We start from the raw sequence: 19,396 nt of genomic DNA, 5'->3' as shown, positions 1-19,396 counted from the left end.
CATAGTGAGAAATATAGGATGGAAGTCTTTTCCCTTACTGGGCATATCCAGAATCTTTCTTGTTTACTGAAATGCAAGATGGTAGTTATCTTTAGTCTCACATTTAACACCATTACTCTGGCTAGGAGATAAGTGACAACGATGAAACAAGCCTTTTATATGAATTCAGAAAATTTAGTAAGATGCAAAAATAATATAAAAACATTAAAGCTCTTAAGCATGTATCTAGATTTCTGAAAGAATATGGTTGCTCTTCAGGTGGAAGCTCTGAGCTAGAAAAAATTAAATTTCCTTGAATCTAATAAGGTTGCCAGGCTTTTAAAATTGGGCAGTAAATTGCATTTTAAAGGCATGGTATGTTTAGCCACATTGTTTGTCATCATTGGTCAGTTCTGAAATGTTAAATGTGTTAAATAAAAACAATTTAAAAAAAAAAACAAACCTAAGCTATAAATTGCTAAAGGCACCACATAGTATTTGCCAGGTGCATTAGCAAACACCAAGTAGCCTTAAGTAAGAGATTTACACTAGCAGACAATAGACACGTTTTTCATTTATCAGAGCTCTCCCTGACAGATCTGTTTTTGACAGCATTGACCTCTTCTGCAGGTGCTTGCCTGAGGCTGACTGAACATATTTTTAGTCATCTTTTGCTTTAAGAGTGCTGAAATACCTAGGAAGACCATAAACCCCTGCAGTTTCATAGCTGCACATTAGAGTGGTAAACACCATTCCTGACATAGGAAATGCACCTCACCTGGCATTACTGGAGCTGACAACTTTCCACCTAGTCAAATTATATGTAATTCTTAGTGCAGACATCTGTCTTTGATACACAGACTTGCTTTATCCAACTGTTCATAGGTTAAGAAATGGAAATAGCAAACATGGCCTATTCCTGCTTCACATCCTGCCTTCTCCTTACCAAACGTCAACCAAATAATGGTTTTTCTTCCCAGAGAAATGTGAATCTAGATGAGTCTGCTAGAAAGAGCAGACAAAAATGTTCATTGTGTTAACCAGATATACTCTAGAGCTCCCCAAAATGGTGCACAAGTCTATTCTGCCTTGGTTAAAAAAAAAACAAAAACAAACAAACAATATTAGCTACATGCAAATATCCTCTAATGTTTCCATCCATTTAAAAAAAAAAAAAAGCTATCCAAACAGGAGGAAATGTTGTCTAGCATAGGCTATTGATTCTTGCCTATTAAGATAAAATAGCTACCCAAACGTGTTTTATTTTACAACATCACTATTAAGGTTTATTTTAGGCATTTCTTTGAACTATTATACTCAGTCCAGAGGGTCAGGAAATGATTGTTTTTTAGTCTAAGGAAAGAGTTTAGAGGAAAAATATGAAACTTCAAATAATTAGTCACAGCAATGTATCCAGAGGCAATTAAATTAGCTGAGAAGTAATTTGGTGGTATAAAACCTTTTTAATCTGAAAGTCATTTAACTGAGCTTAGCCTCTGGAGTGTAAAACCTATTTGATGATGTGCTTACAATAATATTTTTGCTTCTTCTCAAAGATTTGCAACTGGCTGTGTGGCAAATGGTGAAGAAATTCAGTGTCTCTGCAGAGAAGGCTATACTGGAGTTCGTTGTGAACGGTAAGTGACTTGTTTCTCCAGACCAAGGTTTTTGAGAGGCACCATAAAAGGAGATATGTCTGTATTGGGTACTATATGGATGTAGGCATATGCATGGTATGCACACACTTAGGGAGTATCTATTTATATGAACAGCCGCTATAGTGTGGTGCTATAGTATAATTCTAGACATAAACCCAACTCTCCCTGAAGAAATGTAAAAAATTCTCCACAGCCTATTTAGTGACTACACAGTTTTTACCAAAAAGAGAAGTGTCAGCCTCTTTGCCTAAGTGCCCTGTGCCTTGCCTTATCCTGCACTCTTTCTGATAATAATGACTCCCACTTACTTTTTCCCTTTTCAAGTTAAATACATTTTCCCGTGTCCTCCAGTGTACTTGATGGTGCCTCAGTGTTCATAGTTATCCAACAGCAACCACATTAACACCACACCCTTCATCCCAAATCATTCTGATGTGCTCCATAGGTGGAGCGTACAAACACAACGCTGAAGCCATCTCTTTTGCTGGAAGATTGCAGCAGTTTGGGAAAGCACAAGAGGAACAGCATAGCAGTTTCAGGCAGGCAGAGGAAGCAATTTCACCGAGTTTCAAATGCGGGGGAATTTAAGCATAATGGAGTGGTGTTATCTGGTTTGGAAACTTGAGGCCAATAAGTCATGATGTCTCACCTGAAGACAGTACCTCCAGTAGCACATTGTCTTGTGCTTCAAGACTGTTACTTTTGACATCTAAGCTGCAGATTATAGACAGATTTTCTCTTCCAGATCTTGCTGTACCTCAGCTGCTCATCGTGGCCCTTTAATCACGCATTACCACCCCTATAGATCTTACAACAGAGTGACTTCCAGGAATGTTAGCTAGCCAGTCTGGACAATATATTTTACCTATAAAATATTTAGGGATCACTCACACAGACTGCTTTGCTGGCCGATGGCAAGAGGAGGTATCACCCAGCAGAAGGGTGTCGTTCAGTGCCATTTCTATTTGAAATCTCAACATGTACTTCCAGTATGATCCTCATTAATATATGTTTTCTGGTGGGATCACAGACCTGAATGGTGTGGTTTTCTGGGTTAAAACTTGTCAAATTCTCTATTTATGTATGTATCTGTGTGCATTGTATTTTTTTCAGATTAAGTAAATTATTCCTATATGAGCATTGTGGGAGTTCTTTTATTTTTAGAAAAAATTTCTGCAGTACTTAGAAAGATATTTTTAGCATAGTGCAGAGGATACCGTAAACCAAAAATACACCCTTTTTGTCTAAGTCAAGGCATGAAGTCAAAAGTTCTTGAAAGTTTCTTCAGAAGAATAACTGGGATTTTTGTCAAGGGAAAGTATATTTCACAAAAGTAGCTTCCAATATTTAATAAAAATTATTTGTATCTCTTCATCTAGCTGTGCTCCAGGATATTTTGGAAATCCACAAAAACGTGGAGGCTACTGTCAGAAATGTAATTGTAATAATAATGGACAGCTGGCTAGCTGTGACCGCCTGACTGGAGGTACGTGAGGGCCTATGAGCATGGAAAGGAGCGTTGTTTTCTCTCTGGGAAGCAGAGAAGGAAGGATCAGTTGAACTGAAGGAAAGATGTAGACTGATAGGAACTGCAGATAATTTTTAACAAAAAGTATGGTTTCCTAAAATATAACACCATGGTAATACAAGGGCTTCCCTGAGTAATCGAGTTCACCCTGGTAAACCATTTTATCATGTATTTTCCTTCATAAATACTACCAATTTTGTTTTGTTTTTCTGTTTCACGGGTATGTTTTTAAATGCATTATGGTTCGTCTTCTGACATGGTTAAGTCATATCTTGCTAGTCTGTGTTATGGGGTTATGAAACTGAGCAGTCTCAATATGCCTTTTCAAAATGTATTTGGGACAGATCAGTGACATCTTCAGAGCCTGCATCAGGCACTGCCATCTGAGGTATCCAAGCTAACTGTGTTTACAGTGGAAGTTAGGACCTGACTCAGGAGGCTGTTTTATAAATCCTGTTGCACACCATTCTGCCATCTAAGACATCTGTGATTTTCCCAGTATTGGTCACACATGTACTGAACTACTAGTAAGCTCTTATAAGAATATTATGCCACTGGCACGTGTTTGCTTTATCTATTATAATTCTGATGTAAGGGGCCTGAGCCTACATTCCTCAGACTGTCTTTACCTCAATTCACTTCAATCCCTTGGGATACTCATTTCTATTCAGAAACACATAGGCCACTGCTCCTGAAAAGGACCTTGATTCTCCCATATTTTCATTCCCCAATAAAATTACACTTTTCTTTCCCTTTAGGCAGCTTTTCCTCCTCAGATGTTAGTGAAGTGTCAAACTGATAACTCCTAATACTTCCATGCTCTTCGTTTCTCTGCACTGCTCTTCATACTGCATTGAAATGACTGCCAAGGATCACCTTATCTTTCCTCGGTCACAGAAATTAGAAAACCAGCAAGTGATGTGAACTGCTGTTGGCAGCTGGTGCAATTTTTCAATAGCTAGTTCTAATTTCATATTTCATCATTGAAGTAATACATCTTTATTATATTTATACCTTGTGTGGAACAGATCCAAGCAGCATTTGATATTTTGTCATTTCTTTCTTTTTGAGGCAAGTTTGCTAGCACAAACTAATCCGGGGCAAAATTGAACATGCCAGTTTGTTTTCAGTTTGTCTCCAACTATATATTCTGATCAGCCATCTCTTTCTCCGCATTAGGAATAAAACCCTCTGTGATCATCAGCACAGCATGTTCTAGCAGGTTTCTTGTGCGTGATGTTCGGCACTTGGCCAGACTCTTTCATTTCACTATTTCTTGGCTGATGTTGTTTGTGCACAAGCTGTAATAATAGTTTTATTTAATTGGTACTTCACAGCGACAGCTGAAATGTGCCTGGTGTTAGCTGCATTACACAACAGCAGAACTGCACGGGTATTTGAATTTTGGAATAATTTCCTTCATTCTCTTACAAATATATTCTCTGTGACTTGTCTCCTTTTGGCAGCAGCGCTCACTACCAATCCCATTTTACTTCCTGATGACTTAATGTGCAAGCGCCAAAGGAAATGGCACAGCTAGGCAGTTTGTTCCAGGCTGTTTCATGCTGCTGTTAAAGTTCAGGTCCAATTTTATCACTGTAATCTCTCACAGTTGCAAGCTGTTGCTGACTCTTGACAGCAACAGCCTATACCCTGAGTGCATCCTTCTCCTTCAGAGTAAAAGACAAAAGATACGCACAGCCCTTTTCATTTTCAAGAGGAGATGAGAGCTTGGCAGTAGGACCAAGGTTTGTAAAAGGGACTTGGGCATCAAGATGGGGAGATTCCTGTCTTATATTACGGCATTTTTAGGAGCCAGTTCCTCTCTTGCCTCCTAGAAGTTAGGATCCCAGGATGTTACAATCCCAGCTGGAGAGTGTTAAGCTTCCTAGAACGGGGTTTGTAAAACAAACAGAACAAAACAGCACACTGGACAGGCAGTCACTTGTGCTAGCTTGTTGGAAAGTCTGAGGGCAATATTTGTTATATATCACCTGCACCTGTGGTCCAAGCTCCATGCCTTGGGATGGAGCTCCATGCCTTGGGATGGATACAGTGGCTCCTTCCATGCATACACTGTGGATTTCTCTCAAACTTGATTAATCCCTTAATCTTGCAAGCTGTGACAGGTATGAAGGCAGGCCATAAACATTTCTCAGTTCCTTGTGGGTAAGACATCCTTTGGGGAATCAGAATCTGTGGTTTGAACATGGATGCTAAAGTAGATAAAGGGGTTTGAACCTGTGTCCTGGGTAAAACGCTTTAACAATATAGTCTTGGCTCTAATCCCGGTGGCGTTATTCTGAGCAAATTCTAGCAACGCATTCAGCACACTTGATGTGAGAGCCTCCTGCGGCTACCCAAGTAGCATATATTGGGGGGGAGTTACAGTCAGTTTCCTTTGAGGGATGAAAAAGGTGTTGATCACAGCAAGGCATAAGCGGGAGCTGAGTGTTTTGGCATGCTCAAGCCTTCTGGGGATTTCAGCTTGTTCACAGTGGGTATGGATTTACAAAAGGGCAGCACTGTGTTTTAATGGCTGCCAACCATAAAAAGTGAGGGCAAAAATGTAATAGGAGTATTTTCATAAGAAAACTTTGGTTACTGATGACATTCTTGTGATTTCAGAATGTTTCAATAACGAACCAAAAGATGTGGATCCCAATGAAGACTGTGACCGTAAGTGATAAAATAGAACTGCACTTAGATTGCCTTCTGCTGGCTTCGGATACATACTGATGACTCTTTTAAGGGTGTCAGAGCTTAAAAAGGACTGGAGGCGTCCTGTAATGAATCTTTTAAAAGCAAACATTCAAACAAACACTTGGAAAAATGATAAAGGAGGTGGTCAGCTACCCAGATGTAAATGGGGCCTCCTCCTTATTTCTGGCTTTGGTCTCTCTCCTCAATACTGTGGGCTTCGTTGTTGCCTTTGTTCTTCAGGTGGCACCAGGTGAAAAGCATCAAAGTGTTTCCATTGCATCTCATTTATTAATGTACTCAGTGAAATGTTCTCTGCACCAAATATCAATAATATGTATTGTTTTCCTTTGCTCATGCTCCCTCCAGCTTGCGATAGCTGTGTAATTACACTGCTGAAGGATTTGAGCACAATAGGTGACGAGCTTCAGCTGATTAAGGCCCAGCTGCAAAACGTCCATGCGAGTACCCACACACTGGAGCAGATGAGACAGCTGGAAACACGCATCAAGGACTTAAAGGTAGGCACACATAAACAGAAAAGTGGATTTCAGATTAAGCGGATAAGAGCTGAACCTAGGAACTTATGCCATCTTTTTGTCAGCTTGCAAGGAAACATATGTCAACTTTTGATTTCAAATACCAGATGCTGACAGCACTGGGCTTCACCTGTTAGAAGACAGGTGTTGTTTCCATGTCATGCTCTGAAAGAGAATCAGTATCTATCTCTGCTTTTTCTGAGGCCTGCTCACCTTGAAAGCTGTATCTCTGAGGTTTCCCTATAGCCCTGTCTTTTTCCAGCACTTCATGTCTCTGCATCACCGAAAAACCCCAACATTCCAATTGCCAATACCAAAGTTCATCCTAAAAAGATATTCTTTGGTTGGAATAGCAGTTGCTATACTCACAGAAAAAATGCCAAGATTTTGGGCAGCAATTGGTCAGCCTTCATGTCAGTAATGCTGCTTTTATTTACCTTGGGTAAAGATCTAACCCAGTGAATTTTTGGTTTTTGTCTCCCTGTGTATGGGTGATATATTGGATTTTCTTTTTCTTTCTTTTCAGGTCTTATTGAACAATTACCGTTCCGTTGTTCATAATCAGGGTTCAAAGGCCGATGAGTTAGAGACAGAATTCATTAACCTAAATCATGATGTAAATGCTCTCCAAGAAAAGGTGACTTACCAAATCAATTTAAAAATACACATCTCTTGACTACACATTAGCATGCTGTGTCCAGATATTTTTAATCTAATCAGTTTTTTTCCCTTGCTAGGCTGAAATGAACTACAAAGCAGCTGAGAGATTATTTAATAATTTTGGCCAAACTCGTCAGAAAGGAAAGGATTTGGTTTCACGAATACAAATAGTTGTCAACAATATACAAGGTAAAAATAGTTTCTAACTCCATAACGTGTTTTGTTTTATGGAATCTTTTCAGTTTATTTGCAATATTCATAATTAAGCATGAGAGGTTTTCTTAGAAAACAACTTCATAAATCAGAATTTAGACATACTGTGGAATTCACTCTTCCTATTAGAAATCTAATATATAATGTTAGTTTAGGAGCCTACCTTCCCTATATAGTAAATAGGGACAGAGAAGCTTTACCACAGGGGCATTTAGAGCAAGAAATTGACTATCCTGACTTTAGTGTGACTTTAGTCTGGGTTGCTATCATAGGCTCTTCTGAGTTAGAAACTTAAAATTATTTCTGTGAACTTGGTCATTTGGGACAAATTTCAAGCCCGATGCCATCTTACTAGCTCTGGTTGTGTGACATGGGATACTTCTCAGCTTAATACAATTAATGCAAAATGGATCTGCTTCTTTAAGGAGTTCAGGAATAGGTATGCCTTTTTCAGAAAAGAGACCAGCCCTCTCATTTGTGTCTTTCGTATAGGCTTAAGTGCATCCTCTCTTTGACTTTGACAATACTTTTTTTCAGTGCTCTTGGAACAAATAGCTGGTACAGATGCAGAAGGTAACAACTTGCCCTTGGGAGATGCTGCCAAAGAACTGGCTGAAGCTCAACGCATGATGACAGAGATGCGAAACCGCAACTTTGGCCAACTTCAAGCAGAGGCGCAGAAGGAGAGAACAGAAGCTCAGCTGCGTAAGGGCTTGTTCTCTCAGCTTCTTACTCTCTAGAAAGATCTCTTAAATCTGAAGCATTATTGATTGTTTGGGATGGAGTGCAGGGAGGGGCATTTTGCAATGTAGCCCTGGGATCTGCAGCGGTCATTAGTCAATAGGAAAGTGGTAGTTCTGGAGGGGATTTAAAGGCATTTTTAGTTTGTTATGGAAGAAACCGAGTTGAGCTGGGGAAGAAACCCAATAGATCCTTCTTTAATAACTAGATGAATCTCAGTAAAATAAAGACATAGCCAATCATAATACCCTTATGCAGCGCTTTGGTGTATTGTAATATAGAGAATATGGCATATGCAGCTATTTTAGAGGAATTGCACATGTAATTTAACAACAGATTTTAAGAAGCTGCTAGCGTAGTCCGAGGGACAGATCATACAAGGATAAGGAAGTTCAGAAGTCCTAGTTCCACTAGTTGCACTCCCTTTTGTGCTCTCTGCATGCGTATGACTGGGACATTCAGAAACCTGATTCCGGACATTAGAGACAGCAAGAACAGCAAAGTCACAGCCTTATCTCCTAACCAGGGGCATAGCTGAGAAATGTGAAGGACCTTATAAGTGATAGTAATTTCCTCTGACTTTGGACTTTAATACCTACCTCTGAGTAACTCTTCTGTATCCTATCTTGTAGGCAGTGAAATGGGCACTCTTAAGAGTGTGATTCATTTGACCCCTTTTATATTTCTACCTTCTTTGAGATGAAATGTGCCCGTATCTCTCCATTGATTACAGACCAAGCTTTGATGACTAGCGCAGATGTAGATGTCTACATTGTAGATGTAATTGTTCATGAAATGGTATTAGTTCCATATAAAAAAATGGTTCAGTATTTGTAGAACATCTTCATCCTTACCTAATTTAGAAATAGCCAAATAAATGTTTATCTGTGCTCTATGTCTGCAGCAGCAAACTTGTGAGCAGATTTGATTCAGTGAGATGCTGAATAGCATCTCTGCTATAGTAACACTGAAATTACCACTGCAAAGGATGCTCAGTATTTCACACAACCACAGCTTTCTAATCCTAAATGTCAAGCCCTTTCGAAGGAAGTTTGTTCTGGTTCTCCTCTCCTCTGAACAAACCTTTTCTTTCTGGTCCTGATACTGCAGTACTGGCACGTATTAAGAATGAACTACAAAAGTACCACCAAGAAAATCATGGGCTTATTAAAATTGTGAGGGATTCACTGAATGAATACGAATCCAAAATCACTGACCTTCGTGAAGCTCTGAATGAGGCAACAGAACAAATCAAGCAGGCTGAAAACTTAAGCAGAGATAATGGAGTTCTGTTGGAAGAAATTAAGGTAATGTCGGGGTTCGGGAGAAGAAAGTTAAACCTCAGGAGATAAGAAGTGCTTTTGATTGCTGCTTTTGACCTTGCAAAGCCAAGTAGCACTAATTCTTCAGACTTTCTCCAAGGTCTCTTTCCATCTTTTGATGTGTGTATGGGCAGGTATAAATGTAGTCTGCTCTCACTTGTGGCCTCTTTATGTGACTAGGACAGCGTTACCAAGATATAGCTCTGGTGAGAGCGGGGAAGGAGACTCTGCCTAGCCCTTCTCTTCAGCTGCCACTAGCTTTTTTGTTTCCTATTATAGCTCAAATTCTTGATGCTGATGCACTTTTCATAATAAGTTCCTTCAAGTATTTGACTTTAACAGCCATGAAATATGGGAGCAATGATGTGTGCAATACTGCTAAATTATTTGGGATTAATATTCTACAGAACTGCTTCTGAGGTCTCATCAGAAAGGTGACAAGAAACAGCTGTCATTCCTGAGCAGTGCTTTATTTTTAGAGCTGGTGAAATAGTACAAGAAATAAGGGCGTGCTGCAGGACCCATTCTTTTAAATTAATTGCGGTCTTGCTGAAATATATCACTGTTTTAGCACACTCATGTCTATCCAGTTTGCTAACACCGCTCGAACAAAAGAATTTCTACATTAAGCTGTCCCTTTCAATATTAATTGTACCTTTATGCGCATGGACTCTACAATAAGTGTGCCACATAAGTATGCACAGCTGTGTTAAAAGATGGATGTGTCTGTACAAGTCATAAATCTCTGATACGCTTCTCTGGTAGAAAGAGATTTGACATGTTACAATGGTAGAAACCCAACTGAAGAGAGCTAACGCATCCTTACCTGCAACACCACTTGTCTGGCTGTGTTTGTGGTGTGCCATTACCCTAGAGCTATACTGTGGATTGTCACAGGGCTGCTCTAGACCAAGGAGCTTCATTCGTTTTCTCCTCAGAGCTTTCAAGAGGATAAGGTGGGGAGGCTTCCCACCCCCTTTCTGGTGACATCCCAAGATGAAGGGATAGCGTGATCGTTTTATTTCTGCCTTTGAGAGAACAGAAAAGATCAGGGTAGTTACCAGGGAGGTGTTTTTAAAGTTTTCAGGTTTGAAGTTTCCAGGTTTGAGGGATCAGACACTTAGATGGTCTGTCCTGACAGTTCATCTCAGCTGACCCATACTACTTCTGCTTCGTTTGAGCTTTAATAACTGAACTACTGTACCCTGCTGTCCAGCTGTATGCTCTACTACCGCAGACTCCTGAGTTTTCTCACTCTTCTAATCAGTAGGATAGCATTATCCCTAAACACTATAAGCATCTGATTAACACAGCGATAGTACCTTTGGTAAATCCTACTGCAAGCTAGATTAGGTAGATGTGGTTTTTGCTGCCTCTCATTTTTAACACAATCACATGTTTTTCAACCTTTTTCCTCAGAAACGGATTGAGGAGACAAATGTAGAACAGAACAGTGTCTTGGATATTCTGAGCTCTGCCCGATCTTCCCTGACGCAAGCTAACAGTGTACTTGGATTATTGCAGAAGAGCAAAGAGGTATAGTTAATCTTCTTAAGTTAAGGTGAAAAACCCCAATATCTTGCTGTCACTGTAATGGGTAGCATAGTTCTGTGGCTAGGACACGAGGCTAATCTGAGCCTCGCAAAAAGGGAAGGATCTCACAGCTCATCCTGGGTGCAAGAGGAGCCTGCCTGCACAGGTTTCTGTAAGAGAAGCTTATTGAAGGTTGTGATGTGTCTGAGGAAGACACTGAACTGCAGATATCTCAATTTGGGAGAATGTCTGTGAGAGATATTGTAAATGATTGTGATATTCCTGTATTTCTTTCTAGGCAATTGCTTTTAGCCGCTGTCAGAGACAGGGTACTGGGCTAGAAGGGCCTTTGGTCTGACTCAGTATGGTAGGGTTTGTTTTTACATAATGGGTCTAGAAGCATAATGTAATGACTAGCAGGTGTTTCCAGTAACCTGCAGAGTAAGTTGGAAGGGAATGTTTTTCCCTTTGGTCTCCTCAGGTGCAAGGTATATGTAACACTGAAGGAGACGAGGGTAAAATCAAACATATATGAATACAAATAAAATTTTATCTTTATAAACCCGTAGGAATATGAAAGCCTGGCTGCTCAGCTGGATGGAGCAAGGAAGGATATGAATGAAAAGCTGACAAATCACTCCTTATCAGCAAGCAAAGAACCGCTGGTGGTGAGGGCTGAGGAACATGCCAAATCTTTGCAAGACTTGGCAAAACAACTGGAAGAGTATGTTGCTATTCCTGTAAATGAGCAATTTTTGTACATAACATCCACAGTTGCAATGCTCTGTCTGTAACTTCACTTGCAAAGTTGGAAAGAAATTCGGTTTGTCTTTTTCCGCTTCTTCAAGATGTACAGGTGTTTTCTTTTCTTTTTTCCCTCCAAACCACATCTTCCTGTATTTTTCCTGATTATTTTTTCCCCCAGAAGTGAGGACTCCCATAATACAGCTTTATATTACTGCATTAGCACTTCATTAACTTCTTACTAATGAGAGAAAATCCTCATATACAGAGTGGGAAGATGTTTAGAATATCTTTTCTGTAGTGTTATTTCCTGTACTGATACTCAGGGATACCTTTATAATGTCAATGAATTGGCAAATAATTGGAAGAAATGTTGTCTTGGAAGAGTCTTCAGACTTGCCTGTTTAGCACTAGTGAGGAAAAGAATTCCTATAGTTTTCTCATCCTTCGAGGAATCTTCTAGAAAGGCAAAAACATGAGAAACTTGACAGGAATCAAGTGTTTCTCTCTCCATTACTTGTACATACTTGGAATTATGAGTGAGGTATTGGAGGCCTTCTATGGTACATCAGAACAAAATGAAAAAAGTGAAATCCTGATTTTTTTTTTCCTGTGCAAATTGTTTGCATTTTGTCATTACACAAACTAGAAACTCTCAAAAAGTTAAATTCCAAAATACCTAATTCAGCTGGAAAATTCTTGGTGAAGAAAAAAAAATTCATTAACTTTTTGTTAGTTTTCAGTGTGATTTTTCTCAATTAAGAAGACACCGTTCTACCAAATACATGGCAGCTAATATTGGGCGGTTGCATAGCTTATGGGAAGTGGGTACAAGAGATTTTGTCTGTTGCTTCTGATTCCAGAGCTGCTGCACTGGTTTTTGGGGAAAAGCCCAAGGGTCGTGTAGTTGCTCCACCTTGTGCTCCATCTGCTGCTCCTGTAGGATGCTGGACCAGCCAGAGATTATCGGGAAGCTGCAGTTCTCTGAAGTGAAGTGTATTTGGGGGGCTGTGGTGGAAGTGGCTTATTGACCTTGTGCCTTGGTGAATTCTCATGATCTTAATCATCTAAAGACTTCTTTGGAGGCCCACAGTTGACCTTTTCCAAGCACCTGAACTTATCCCATCTTCTGAAGAATCTTTTCATATTGGTCTGCCGCTAGGTTTGATATTTTTGCAGAATGAAATTACAGATCTAACTGAAAAACATTTTCTGATTTGGCATTAATTAGAAAATACTGAGTTCAGGTGGATCCAGGATACTTCTCATAGGCCACAGTCTTTGCAGAAGGCTGCATTTTTCTCCCTGTTTCCCACAGAATAAAGAACAGTGCCAGGAAGGACGAGTTGGTAGGCTGTGCTGTGGAAGCTTCTACTGCCTATGACAATATTATTAATGCCATCAAAGCCGCAGAGGAAGCAGCCAACAAAGCTGGGAATGCAGCTGACTCAGCTTTATCGGTAAGTACCCATAAGTGGCCAAATGATGGTAAACTTGTTACAACTAGATTTTTGATTTTTTAACTATCAATCAGAGAGGCACCAAAAAAAGACCCGTGTGTCTTGGCATGCTGTATTTGTCCATGGCCATTATATGAGCTGATATTCTGCATGTTCATGAATTAGTCTTGGTTCAGCACTAAACAGGCTAGTTACTGCCTTTCTGATGAGGCTGTCCATATGAATACTAACTGTTCCTTTCCGTGCGAAATAAAGAGACCTGCATAAGGCAAGCCCGGTAATCATTGAAGGTGATTTCAGGTATTCTCTTTTACTTTTCAGTAGTAATACCCACAAGCTCTTCAGCAGAGGAGTAGTATCTAACAGCTGTGTGCTAGTAATTTCTTCCGAATGCCCCAAAATCTATCAGAAGTTTGCTATAGACCAAGGTTGTATTATGCTTAAATTAATCTTGGTAATTTTTATTTAAGGTGGTGTTCTTCACATGAAATCTCTGCCCTTGTATAGTTGTTTTTTTTAAACTGGATTGGGCTCTCTCTTTTACTCTTTAAATTTTAGTATAATTATTAAAGGAGTCTTACAGTACCGTGTTTCTATTACCAGACTGTGAAGAGAGAAGACCTATCAGGAAAAGCTGCAAAGCTAAAAACTGAGAGCAGTACACTCTTGAATCAAGCACAGGAGACTAAAAAGACGTTGCAAGGTACTGAGAAAGAAAGTAATAGTAGAAATGTTGGCACAGCATGACAAGCTTTCATTGAACCATGAATTTTCATGGTTCAGCAAAGCTCTGCAGCACAGATGTAACCAGAAGAAGCTAGTTCCATTACAATGGGACATCTTGTGATGGATATTTCCAATGGCAAAAAGGGGAGAAAGTGGATTTCACGCCTCTGCTATGCTGTACACCTTTGCAGTACTCCCATCCAGCAAATCCTTAGCTTTGTACTTGTTTTGCTGTGCAAACGGTCATTCAGTGCTCACTGGCAACACGAGCTGTGTAAGAGCACGGGCTGGTGCTGCCACACCACCTGTCCAACAGAAAGGTGGTATTTCTGTTTAAAATTCACACAGAGCATTCACTGTTTTGCAGCCATTGGTCCAACCCTTGAAGACATAAAGCAAAGACTTGATGTTGCTGATGGGAAGAAGAATACACTGCAAATTGATCTTGTCACTCTTCAAAATAATCTCAATGGGATAAACAGAGGTCAGTTACTTACTGATGACTTCTGTTTTGCCTCTTTCACCTATTCTATAAGAATCTGCACATGCATTTGTGTGTGTTTCAGATGACATCGACAGTATCATCACCAGTGCAAAGAACATGGTAAAAAGTGCCAAGGATGTCACAACTAATGTATTGGATGAACTGCTCCCAATTCAAGCAGATGTGGAAAAAATGAAGGGTACCTATGGAAGCACACAGAGTGCTGGCTTCAGTAAAGCACTGATGGAGGCAAACAATTCAGGTAAGTGTTGTATTTGCTGTTGCAGGTGCTATCTGAGACCTGCCAAGTCACTGTTAGGTGAGCACAGTCAGTTTTGCAGCAGAAATTTTAGTCATCAAAAAGTTAGGCACCTAGCCTAAGCTAGTATTCTGAGCTTCCTTTATTGCCAGTGGAAAGGGACAAGTAGAGCAGAAGGTGATTCAGGCCATCCTGTGGTATGTGTTAAAAGCTGATACCATGACTGGTCTCTAAAGACTTGGAGGCCAGTGACTAGCAGGGTACTCCAGGGTTCAGTACTGGGTCTGAACCTGTTTAACATCTTCATTAATGATCTGGATGATGGGGCAGAGTGTACCCTGAGTAAGTTTGCTGATGACACAAAACTGGGAGGAGTGGCTGATACACCAGAGGGTCGTGCTGCCGTCCAGAGGGACCTCAACAGGCTGCAAAAATGGGCTGACAGGAACCTCATGAAGTTCAACAAGAAGTCCTGTACCTGAGGAGAAACAACCCTATGCACCAGTATATGCTGGGGGGTGGCCAAGCTGGAAAGCCGCTTTGCAGAGAAGGACCTGAGGGTCCTGCTGGACACCAAGTTGAACATGAGCCATCAATGTGCCCTTGTGGCAAAGGCTGGAACACAGGAGGTTCCCTCTGAACATCAGGAAATGCTTTTTTACTGTTAGGGTGACTGAGCACTGGCACAGGTTGCCCCAAGAGGTTGTGGAGTCTCTATCCTTAGGGATATTTAAAAGCTGTCTAAACACGATACTGGGCAACTGGCACTGGATGGCTGTGCTTGAGCACAGGGGTTGGACAAGATGACCTCCAGAGGCCCCTTCCAACCTCAGCCACTCTGTGATTCTGTGATTTTCTACTACACTGACTAGAGAAGGGACCTAGACAATTAGCTTAGGCTAGATGTCTGTTAGCTGAAAGTGAGTGAAATGGATTGCCTAGAGACTGTGTTGAATACAAAATAAGGGAGAATCACAATCCCAAACAGCATCTTTTTTTTATCTTTTCAGCAACTTTTTCTGATAAAGTCAAGTGAGAGAAAACATTTTAAATAAGATAAATACAAGAGCTAGCCCTCTATGTTATTGCAGAGTCATAAGTCATCCCTGCAGTTACAAGACTGGGCTAGAAGCAATATTTAGAAAAATAATAGGTCTGGATTTCTTTTTATTTGCCTCCTGCATCATAGGGTTGCAGTATGCTAATACTTTCAGTCTTTTTTTTTTTTTTTTTTTTGCAATCAGAGGAGATGAAAAATTGTTTCCTGTTTTAATGAAAGTTGAAATTCTCATAGTATCTCCTTTTCTCCTGAAATAAACCTGCCCAGATACTGTAAGGCTCACTACTGAATTGTGATGACTAGCAACCCTGACACAAGAATATAAGACATGTCCTACTCAGGCCACCAGTCTGCCTACCTCAGTATTCACTCTCCAGCAGTGGTAGCAGGAGAATGCCCAGGGAATACTCAGGGAATGCACGTAAGCATGACTTCTGTCTGCTGTGCATTATCCTCATCCTCCCCTAGCATCCACGGTCACCGGATAATAATGTTAGAGAGCACATTCCTGTCTGTTCTATTTAATGTTTTTTTCTGGACCTGAATTTATCTATTACATTTTTGGTGCTGATTCTGTCTGCTTCCACAAATACCTTTGGCCACAAATTCCAGGAGTACAATAACCTCTGTATAAACTGCTAGTTTCAGTGAGGTCTTCCTAATATTGTAGGACTAATGAACACAGTTCTGTCATCACCCTTATCACTGCTTTTCTGATAATTGTGTAGTGAATTCATATTTTTGCATCTGTTTTCCTCATCCTTTCTATCATCAATGATTTTTTTTTTCTTTCATTGCAGTAAAAAAATTGACAAACAAACTTCCAGATCTGTTCAGCAAGATTGAGAGTATCAACCAACAGCTGATGCCAATAGGCAACATCTCTGAGAACGTAAATCGCATAAGAGAGCTGATTCAGCAGGCAAGAGATGCTGCAAATAAGGTCTGTCCTGAACATTGCAATCATGCTTGACCTCAGTGGTTTAGACACACAGCAGTACTTCTGTTCCTTTCTCTTTCTAAATCATTTTGTTAAAATGTGTGTGAAAGACCAGACATAAATTTAATTCAACAGCACCACCCAGCTCTTAAAGTAACTGTGATGATGGGAAGCAATAGTAATTTGTACATAAAAATGAGTGGATGCAGTAGCATCCCATTCCATCCTCCTCCTGTAGGGTTTTTTCCAGGGCATTTCTGCAATACTTATTTGTAGAATAGCCTCTTGCCTTCCAAGGTACGTTGTGGTGGCTTTTGCAGCAGGGGTAGAGTCGGCTCTGCAGCTTAGAGGCAGGGCTCTCCACCCACACGTGGCCAGTTGAACACTGACACTGCCAAAGAAGTCACGTAGCCCTGTGCTCTCATGTCTGCAGCTGCCCCGAGATGTTAGAAAGTCGGCTACTAGCATCTTCTTATTAGACTGCCCTTTCTCCATTTAGGCAACTGCTGTAGTTGCTCAAGCGTGGTCTCAGGTCCCTGAGAAGCATCCCTGAGGTCATCACAAATAAGCCTACAGTTACAATGGAATCACAGAGGAATCTGTGACCATGCTGTAAATAGCTGTAATAGGACGTGTCTTTATTGATACCAGGGGTGCATTGTAATTTCCAACAGACAGTCGAGTCCAGCTAAGTGGAGCATCAGGATGTGTATGTAGACATCTAAATAATTCATAGGCTTGCTCTTTAGAGCTGCAGGGCACATCTTTCCCTGTCCATGTATTGAAGGTAACAATTACTTGCCAGAGGTGTGGTAAGGGTTGATTAATTGATATCTGGAGTAAAAAAGTGCTGTGTTAAGTGATAAGTATTGATAACACAGAATACTGTATTATCCAGTCTGTTTCCTAATTATATTGTTTGGTAGGATCGGAGTCCAAATCTGTAGTAATTGATGGCTGTAGCATGACTAGGATATGTAATAGGTTACTTTGCAATTAAACACAACAGTGAAATATGTAGGAGTAGTAGCAATAGATAATTATAACGTACTGAATTTTTTTTTTCTTAACAGGTTGCTATTCCTATGAGGTTCAATGGCAGCTCTGGTGTAGAGGTTCGACCTCCGAGTGACCTTGAAGATCTGGAAGGCTATACTTCACTTTCTTTCTTTCTCCAAAGACCTAAGACAAGATCAGACACCCCCCGGCGGGCATCAAATAAGTTTGTACTGTACCTGGGTAATAAAGATGTAGGTATATTTTGAGATTTAACCTGATTTTTAAAACAGGCAACACACTTCGAGAAATGGATGGGAGAGGATTTATTTTGACTGAAGTTTATAGCTACTGTTGGCCCACTTCCTTATAATTGCCATTATCTGGTGGCAGAAGTGTTTTGTGAAGAATAGTTCATTCCTCCACCGGCAAAGTAACTTGTTGGGTGACTGACTGCTTTGCCCTTTGATGCTTTGCTGTTTTGCTCATTTGGAAGTTACTTCTCAGTCATGGATACTGTCATACAGTCTTGTCAGAAGTATCAGGTTCTGCAGCAGTCAGCACAAACTCAGCCCCACTCCTGCTTCAGAGCTTTGACTCTTGTCACAATATAAGTCACTGGGAGTTTCTCTGTTGGTTAAAAAAAAGTGATCATGTCAGTTTTAAAATTCAGTTCCTCAGCCCTTCATTTCTTTCTCTTCTGAATATGCCGAACAGTACAGACCTGCTTGTGCATTCAGGCTTGCTCAAGCACCATCAAACATTTTCAAAATTTCCTGCATGCCATTCCCATGTATTTTTAAGTCTTGCTATCCAACAGCACCTCTATCTGTAGAGAGTCTTGTGCATACACAGAAAGCTGTTTAAAGGAAGTTGTTCTACACTGGATTTCACCTTTTTATCCCCTGAATATCTGGCCAGGATATCTGTTGACAGCATTTTAATTGTTACTTGTGAAATACGGTATGTGAATTGTTTGGGAAATTGACTGCTTCCAGTCACCTCGGTAGGAGCCACTGTCCTTGACTGAGTGTTACTCCAAACATCTTTTTAATTTCACAGATGTTGAGTCTAATTTTTAGTAAAGGTGTCATGTTTTCATGGCTTTAGCTGGAAGATGTTACAAATGTGAAAATTATTGTAGCTACTATTGTTACAAAAATAAAAAGCCACACATGACTGTTCAATTAATTGATAACTATATTTACTGAATCAGTGCAACACACTATTCATTGATCATCAGTGCAGCATATAAGATTACAATATTTTCTTCCCAGAACTGGTAAACTTAATAACAATTCTCATCATTAGATGGGTGGATTTCTTATGACTCACGCGCAGTATGGTGATGTCTCTGAGGAAGTGCTGCTGTATTTTACCTTCATTAACATTAATCATTTATTAATGATTATTTGCTTTGCTATTTCTAGGCTTCCAAGGACTATATTGGTATGGCTGTGAAAGATGGTCACCTCACTTGTGTCTATAACCTGGGAGACGGCGATGTAGAAATAGATGTGCAGCCATCTGTGATTCAAAGCGAAACTGAGGAAGCTGTTATGGATCAAGTTAAGTTTGAAAGGTATAAGATCCACAGTGCACAACAGTCTTTTCCAAAACCTGCTCAGAACATCTTTTATTAGTCTGATGTGATATTTTGCCTGTCTGTTTTGGTTTTAGGATTTACCAGTATGTAAAGCTGAATTACATCAAAGCAGCAACATCAACTTCTCCAGAGTATGAAAGCCCTTTGACTGCAAGCAGTGGAGACAGCGACGTTCTCTTAAATCTTGATCCCAGCACTGTTGTCTTTTATGTTGGAGGATACCCACCAGATTTTAGGGTACAAAGAGC

At 40.2% G+C, this 19,396-nt stretch overlaps 1 protein-coding gene across 2 annotated transcripts in view; it reads left to right on the top strand.

The window, feature by feature from the left end:
* LAMA3 (laminin subunit alpha 3) overlaps positions 1-19,396 on the top strand; it is a 122,156-nt gene that overhangs the window by 88,143 nt on the left and 14,617 nt on the right. For both annotated transcript variants that reach the window (XM_087754927.1, XM_087754922.1), the window contains exons 44-61: positions 1,536-1,616; positions 3,017-3,123; positions 5,794-5,844; positions 6,235-6,386; positions 6,931-7,041; positions 7,142-7,253; positions 7,815-7,982; positions 9,129-9,325; positions 10,760-10,876; positions 11,443-11,597; positions 12,936-13,077; positions 13,681-13,780; positions 14,171-14,287; positions 14,370-14,549; positions 16,407-16,549; positions 17,620-17,796; positions 18,973-19,124; positions 19,223-19,385. In XM_087754927.1, the coding sequence (XP_087611053.1) occupies positions 1,536-1,616; positions 3,017-3,123; positions 5,794-5,844; positions 6,235-6,386; positions 6,931-7,041; positions 7,142-7,253; positions 7,815-7,982; positions 9,129-9,325; positions 10,760-10,876; positions 11,443-11,597; positions 12,936-13,077; positions 13,681-13,780; positions 14,171-14,287; positions 14,370-14,549; positions 16,407-16,549; positions 17,620-17,796; positions 18,973-19,124; positions 19,223-19,385 (2,425 nt within the window). The remainder of the gene's footprint in view (positions 1-1,535; positions 1,617-3,016; positions 3,124-5,793; positions 5,845-6,234; positions 6,387-6,930; positions 7,042-7,141; positions 7,254-7,814; positions 7,983-9,128; positions 9,326-10,759; positions 10,877-11,442; positions 11,598-12,935; positions 13,078-13,680; positions 13,781-14,170; positions 14,288-14,369; positions 14,550-16,406; positions 16,550-17,619; positions 17,797-18,972; positions 19,125-19,222; positions 19,386-19,396) is intronic.

The sequence above is a fragment of the Nipponia nippon genome, unplaced genomic scaffold, assembly GCF_047370975.1.
Source record: "Nipponia nippon isolate SJK-2023a ecotype South Korea unplaced genomic scaffold, ASM4737097v1 scaffold_1, whole genome shotgun sequence".
Lineage (NCBI taxonomy): Eukaryota > Metazoa > Chordata > Aves > Pelecaniformes > Threskiornithidae > Nipponia > Nipponia nippon.
Note: the sequence above shows the minus strand (reverse complement) of the source record. Positions and strands in the feature narration are given on the sequence as shown.